The sequence below is a fragment of the Haliaeetus albicilla genome, chromosome 20 (genome assembly GCF_947461875.1).
Source record: "Haliaeetus albicilla chromosome 20, bHalAlb1.1, whole genome shotgun sequence".
Lineage (NCBI taxonomy): Eukaryota > Metazoa > Chordata > Aves > Accipitriformes > Accipitridae > Haliaeetus > Haliaeetus albicilla.
In genome coordinates this window covers 14,174,753-14,182,234 of record NC_091502.1, presented here as the reverse complement: position 1 = coordinate 14,182,234, position 7,482 = coordinate 14,174,753, and the positions used below count along the sequence as shown (strand labels likewise).

At 49.2% G+C, this 7,482-nt stretch overlaps 1 protein-coding gene across 1 annotated transcript in view; it reads left to right on the top strand.

The window, feature by feature from the left end:
• Positions 1-1,475: 1,475 nt before the first annotated feature.
• ARHGAP42 (Rho GTPase activating protein 42) overlaps positions 1,476-7,482 on the top strand; it is a 167,928-nt gene continuing 161,921 nt past the window's right edge. The window contains exon 1 of the mRNA XM_069808326.1: positions 1,476-2,082. Within this exon, the coding sequence (XP_069664427.1) occupies positions 1,929-2,082 (154 nt within the window). The 5' untranslated portion in view covers positions 1,476-1,928. The remainder of the gene's footprint in view (positions 2,083-7,482) is intronic.

Genomic DNA, 7,482 nt, shown 5'->3' with positions numbered 1-7,482 from the left:
AATTTTTATTTGGAACATCCTTCTAGTAGTTCAACTGGATTCTAAATGAAGTTTATTAGTTTACAAGTGAGATTACATGCTACTGCCTGAAAAAGCAAGGAAATAAACTTGTTAACCCAACAGTCTTCTCCAGTCTTATTCTTCCTATTATCAGAAAATGAATTTGTCTCAGGCAACATGTTGATAAGCAGTTTTGTGATCACTGTGAATTAAAAGTCTTCAGTGGGTCCACTAATATCAACATTGACAGCTAGCTCAGAGATTGTCCTGTGGGCAGGAACTCTCATGCTTGTAAAAACGGACAATTATTATTTTTTTCACTTCAACAAATTCCACAGGCCACATGGTTAGAAATTGCAGCCCCTTTTCTGCATTTCTGACACTCACAAATATCTATTGTGAATATGGACAAGCAAGTTTTGACAAACAGTTAAAAAGTGTGAAGAGCACAAATTGCATCAGGGAAGTACAACAGGCAGCGGCTTTGAGCTTCCCCCACTTTCGCATTAAACTGTGTAAATACGGAGACTGTGAATGATTTGGGAGGAGCATGTGCATGGCTAACAGAGAAGCATCGTGGTCTTCTTGAAAGCTATTTTTGGCATGCAGTGGGCTATCCTGAAATACAATTATTTTATGGCCAGTCTCGACGGCTGTTTCCAGCGGCGTTACTGCTGACTTGAAGGTGTGTTTACAGACAGCTCTCCTCAAACCCAGTACGTACATTTGTATACATACTTGCATCCTGACACGGTATGTCTGGAGAAACCACTCCAGATAAACACAGAGGAAGCATCCAAAGTGCTTGTGTTTACTGGGATGAGCCCACTCAACGTCCTTGGGAAAACACAACTTCGCTGCAGTAACCGGGCTTGCAGCTTCCTGATGCTCCTCCGTCCTGATGGACGGGTTTGGGCCAGCCGTATCCCCTCACAGCAACCAGCTGCCACGGCAGCACACCGACGTTCCTCTCTTTTCTATGTCCTCGGCCTCCACCTCCCTCTCTCCTGCTCCTTGACGCTTCGCTGCCCTCTCCCCTCGCTCTCCACCTCCCCCGCAGCACTGCCCGGCCACAGGCCCGCACACGCAGCCAGGCAGGCCGGCCCGGGCCGTACCGGGGTGCCACGGAAGATCCCCTGGCAGAGCAGGCGCGCTCGGGCCGGCTGCCCGAGGCCCGGGCACCCGCTGCTCCTCCGGCTGAGGCAGGAGGCGCTTGGCTGGCAGCTGCCAAAGGCGGGCTGCGCTCCTCCGCGCCAGCCTCCGACGCAAACCCGCCTCCCCACAGCGCCCGGTCTCCAGCGCCCCCGAGCCCGCCTGCCCCTTCCCTGCCTGCCTCTGGGCCTCCCACAGCCGCTGCCCCTCACAGCGGCCGCGCGGGCCCGCCGCCGCGCCCCGAGCCGGGCCGAGGCGAGGCCGGGGCCGGCCCGTCCGCGCCGCCGCTGGAGGGCAGAGCGCGGCGGGGGCGGCGGCGAGCGAGGGGCGGGCGCTGCCGGGGCCGCGTCCCCGGCGTGTGAGCATGCCGCGCCGGGAGGAGGGCTTCCTCGGCCGGGCCGGGGGAGGTTCAGTCAGAAGTTAGGGCCGGGGAGGGAGGAAGAGGGAGCGCTGCCGGAAGCGGCGGAGCGGCGGCGCTGGGAGCCCGCGGTGCCCCCGCGGGCAGCATGTAGCTGGCTGACAGCGACCGGAGCGCGCCGCCTCCGCCGCCACCGGCCGTCTGCCTCGCGGCGGGCGCTGAGGGGGCCGGTGCAGCGGGTCGGGAGCCCCTCCGGGGGGGCGGCAGCCGCGCCTCGGCTCGGCTCGCCTCGCCTCGGCTCGTCTCCTCTCCTCTCCGCCGCTGCCCGCCTGCCCTCGGCGCCGTCTCTCGGCGCGGCCCTCCCTCAGCCGCCCGCCCCTTCGCTGCCGGCCGGGGGGCTGCGGCCGCCGCCGCTGCCATGGGGCTGCCCACGCTGGAGTTCAGCGACTCCTACTTGGACAGCCCGGATTTCAGGGAGCGCCTCAAGTGTCACGAGATCGAGCTGGAGAGGACGAACAAGTTCATCAAGGAGCTGATCAAGGACGGCAGCCTCCTCATCGGGGCCCTGCGAAGTGAGTCGGGCGGCGGGGCCGGGGCGCGGGGGAGCCGGGGGCGGCGGGGCAGGAGAAGGGGCTTCTTTTGTTTGAATGGGCGCCGGGAGCGGGCTCCCCTGCCGGCAGCCGCTGAGAAGCGCCTCGTCGGCTTTCTCCCCCGCTCCCTCCCCGCCGCTTCGCCTCCCCTCGCCTGCGGCGGGGCTGGGTGGGTTTCCCGGGGGAGCGGGGGCGGCGCGGGGCCCTGCCCCGGCCCGCCGGCCCGGCCGCGCCCTCCCCCTCCCCGGCGGGGGGAGCGGGCCAGCCGGGGGGGGGTCCCGCCCGGGGAGCGGGCGAGAGCCCGGCCTCGGGGTTGGGGGCTGGAGGCTGGAAGCCGCGGCGTAGATCGCTGGACGGGCCGGGCCGGACCAGGCGTGTAGGGCTGCCGGGGGGGGGCAGGGGTCTCGTTCTGGGTCGCTGGCGGCTAATTGGGCATCTTTAGGTAAGGGAGGCGTCCGTAATAAACAGGCAAAGCAAGACGCTGAAGTGAATTTACGTGAAGAGATTCTATATCGCCTCATCTCCCCCCCTCTCCCCCGCCGTGTTAGATTAACTTTTATGTATTTTGAAAGGCTCTGAAAGAAGAGATAAGGGCGAGCAGCCCCGTGCTTCTAGAGCGCCGTGGGTTGAGGCACTGACAGCTTCCCGGGGCGTGAAAACGGCCCTCACGCTTTGAAGAGCGTGAGGTGAAAACTAGGAATTGCCACGAGCATTACTAGACTCGGCTTGCCCTCCACTCCCGTAACTCCTTGCCACCTACTTCTTGTCTTTAAGTCACTTTGCATCTCTCTTGCCTGTTGCCCAGAGCTTTCCTTCAGGTGGAGCAGAGAAGTAACTTAGCGCTTCTCGTGCTGCAACGTGAGATGTTCAAGGAAAAGAATCACTTTAATCCTTAAAAATATCTGCCACATTGACGTGGTCTGCTAGTTTTTGTGGGGTGAAGGGTAGCAGTATTGCTTTTTATGTGGACAGGGAACAGGTGTTACTATGAGCTCCTTAGCTCATAAGAAACTTAACTGATGCTAACCTGGAGTCTAAACCCAAAGTTTGTCTCTTTACCTGGGATAGGAGGTCAAACTGTGAAGATTTTGTTTGGCTAACAGTAGGACTGAATGTTAATTGTACTTGTTCATGCATCGACTGTACATAGATCATTTACAGCATTGCATTTACATAAAGCAGCTGCTGTCTTTTTGAGACCTTTTTCATATAAGTGCTTGTATTTCTGGACACATCTCTGTTTTAGTGAGTAGCTGGATACAAACCTAGCATCTTACATGAATTTGTATTAAATTCAAAAATTCCTGTATCCATGCCCACAGAATGTGAGATGATAGAATACATAGAAAATGTGCATATATGTGTACATATGTAGCTAAAAACTCAATGGTACATTTTTGGTTTTTAGTTGTACTTTAAGTCTTTCTCTTTGCTAAAAAGTTTTCTCCATAAAACAGGAAGTTTGAGCTTGTTTTAAGTAGTAATTATCTAAGTTCTTATTAAACTTAAATATTACAAACCTGGTCCTATAAGATGGGATGCACAAATAGCAGTGACAGGTTAGGATACCACATGGGTACTTTTTTGACCTGGACTAGCACTGGAAATTGACTGCTTTTTGTTCTAGATCAAATAGGAACAAATACAGCTTCTTAAGTTGTCAAAGACAGACTGCTGTGGAAGGAATATCACTCTTGACAAGTAATTTAGACCTTGATTCTGAAGTGAGTAATCCCATTACTTTTGTGAAGAATACTTGTGAGTCCTTGCTAGACTTAGACCCTATATCTACATGTTTAATAATTCTCTCCCTCTTCAAGGATAAGCAGTATTTCTATCTCAAGTAATGAGTACTTACCTTGCAAGTTCTCCTGACTTTTAAAACTTTTTAGTTCAAATGTTGTGTTTGACACAATGTTTATTGTATTCTATGTGCAACTTTAAAATACTTTGTGCTATAGTGTCCTTTAGCCTTAGGCAAATAAGGTCTGGTCTGGTGTAGTAAGAAATGTTTCTCCTTTTGTTCATTTCAAATCCCTTAGTTTTGTGACCATGCCTTCCAGAGCATACTGCCTTAGTTCCTGTGTTAGGACAACTGGGGAATTGTCTGGATTTTTCTCAACAAAATAGAAAACCTGGCTTTATATTGTACAGACTCTGGTGTAGATGCTGCTAGGACCGTGTACCTGTTATGGCAAATAGCAGTATTGTATGTTTCCTGGAGTAGAGAACTTTTGACCCATTAAAGCATACTAGCTACTCCTACTCAGCTTTAAAATCAGTGGAGTGTAAAATACTTGTGCAAGGCTTTTTTTTTTTTTCTCTTTTTTTTAATTGTCTTTGAAAATCTAATCAAACAGTGTAGTAAATAGTTGATTTCAGTGATGAACTCTTATGATTTGATCTTTGAATATTTAATAACCTACAAGCCCTGGAGAACAACAGGCATTATTTACCATGTTTTATCTCGTTAGGTGATCTAGGATTTTTCATTTACATATCAGTTTGGAAAATCAGTTCTGTTGGAGGAAAAATCCGAACTGTGCTGCAGAGCTTCAGTGGAAATGAGTTTTGGAACTGGTCCTTCCTGACCATGTTTAGAGAAGAGAACGTGAAGCTGGCTTAATCCAGTTAGAAATTACTATAATCTTTTAAATTTGCCTAAATGTAAGATTTATATGAAACTACAGTATGTGCACTGTTTTTCAGGTGGAATTAAACTTCTATATCACAAAAGTTACAAACTACTAATTTGTGCAGAATCCAGTATCTAAGAAGTTACTGTAAAAATGCAATGTTTATAAATATGTGACAAGAGATTCCACGTACATTGAAGGTAGAACAAATATGTTTAATGTAGTATGCAGACATTTTGCACTTTAATTGGAGCAGTCCCAAGATAAGGTCGGACTTTATTTTAATGTGGTTTTCCTACATTCATTCTGAAGAGTGCTGTTTTCCAAAGTAGTATGCAGAGCTGTTATACTGTGCTCCATGAAGCAGCAGTTGACTATTGTGAATGCAGTGAGAGCTGATAATGCTAGGATTGATATCTAATCCTCAGCAGCATTTTCCTAGAGGTTTTTTTTTTTGCACTGTTTCCTTCTCTTTCTAAAAATGTAAGACTCTGGGAGTACCCCAGAAGAGCACAGGTTACATGATCCTCTTTAGTTAGGTGCTAGCATCACATTTTTATGGCCATCGTACCTACTTCAGCCTTGTCCTACAATTAGTATTTGCAGAGAGAGACTACATTTTCTTTTTCAAATCAACTGAGTTACTAAATACATTACTGTCTCTTGAAAGGCTTATTTTATGCATATAATAGGTGTTCTTATTACATTAAAAAGTTATCCTTTGACAGAGATTTCACTCTGTGTGTAGGCACAATTAAGTAGGAGCATTTAGTTTTCTTTGCACCTGGAGTACAGTTTCTTTGTTGTTAAGTTATGAATTAAGGGAAAAAAAAAGTTTTTAGAAAAAAATCTCCTGCTACAACTGGCCTTCTTAATGATTAAGTGATTGTTGATTTCATAACTTCTTCAGGCACCTAGTTTAATAGATCTTTCAGATGCATGTTTAAAATTCATATGCTTAAATGCTTCACATAGCGATGTCTGCCTGTAGCTGTACTCCTGAAGCAGAATTGAAAATTTTCCTTCTCATTGATTCCAGCTTGTTTTCGGTTAAAACATCAAGTCTATTTTTCCGGTACTTTTTGCTAGTAGTGTTGTATTGGGTTTGCGTGGCAAGGTTTTGGTAGCAGGGGGGCTACAGGGGTGGCTTCTGTGAGAAGCTGCTGGAAGTTTCCCCCATGTCCCACAGAGCCAATGCCAGCCAGCTCCAAGACGGACCCACCACTGGCCAAGGCTGAGCCCATCAGCGACGGTGGTAGTGCTTCTGGGAGAACAGAGTTAAGAAGGGAAAAACTGCACAATTGCAGCTGGGAGAGAAGCATGAGAACATGTGAGAGCAACAACCCTGCAGACCCCCAGGTCAGTGCAGAAGGAGGGGAGGAGATGCTCCAGGCACCGGAGCAGAGATTCCCCTGCAGCCCGTGGGGAAGACTATGGTGAGGCAGGCTGTCCCCCTGCAGCCCAGGGAGGTCCACGGTGGAGCAGATCGCCACCTGCAGCCTGGGGAGGACCCCACGCCGGAGCAGGTGGGTGCCCGAAGGAGGCTGTGACCCTGTGGGAAGCCTGTGCTGGAGCAGGCTCCTGCCAGGACCCATGGAGAGAGGAGCCCATGCTGGAGCAGGTTTTCTGGCAGGATTTGTGACCCCACGGGTCACACCCCACGGGGGACCCACGCTGGAGCAGTCTATGCCTGAAGGACTGCAGCCCGGGGAAGGAACCCATGCTGGAGCAGTTTGTGAAGAATTGTAGCCCACAGGAAAGACTCACATTGGAGAAGTTTGTGGAGGACTGTCTCCCGTGGTAGGGACCCCACGCTGGAGCAGGGCAAGAGTGTGAGGAGGAAGGAGTGGCGGAGACAACATGTGATGAACTGACCACAACCCCCATGCTCTATCTCCCTGTGCCACTCGGAGGGGGAGCATGCAGAGAAAATCGGGAGTGACGTTGTGCCCAGGAAGAAGGGAGGGATGAGGGGAAGGTGTTTTAAGATTTGGTTTTATTTCTCATTATCCTACTCTGACTTGATTGGTAATAAATTAGACTGATTTCCCCAAGTTGAATCTGTGTTGCCCATGAAGGTGGTTGGTGAGTGATCTCTCCCAGTCCTTATCTTGACCCATGAGCCTTTTGTTTTATTTTCTCTCCCCTGTCCAGCTGAGGAGGGGAAGTGATAGAGGGGCTTTGGTGGGCACCTGGTATCCTGCCAGGGTCAACCCACTGCAAGTCTACTTTGTGATTTCTTTGTAGTTGCCTTGTGAAAAAGCAACCTAGTCTAGGGCATTGTCATATAGATTATATAGGAAATTTCGTTATAGAAATACTTGTATGCTTTTAATTTCCATAATAGGCCTACTGTTCTGGCAAAGTTAATGTATATTGTATTAAACAATCCAAAAAAGTAATATGCATTTCGTACAGGTGACCTCATGGCCTATTGCTGTGCAGAAGCCTTCAGTTTTTCCCTCTGATTTTTGAGGCCTTCTCTCCATCTTAAGTCCTATTTTAGCAACAAGTTCATGTATTCAAAGATGAGAACTACATAAGTTTTGGGTTAAACGGTTGAAAGTTCAGTGGATTTGCAGCTGTTTCAAGTAATGCTGTACCTCTTAAAGTGTTTTAATGTGATGCAAACAGTAATGCAGAGCTGTGGTGTAATATAAACAAGATTTAACAGATATCTTCAGGAATTTCTAACTTAGCAATCATTAGTAGTTTTATTTTACTACTTAACACATGGAGAAACAGA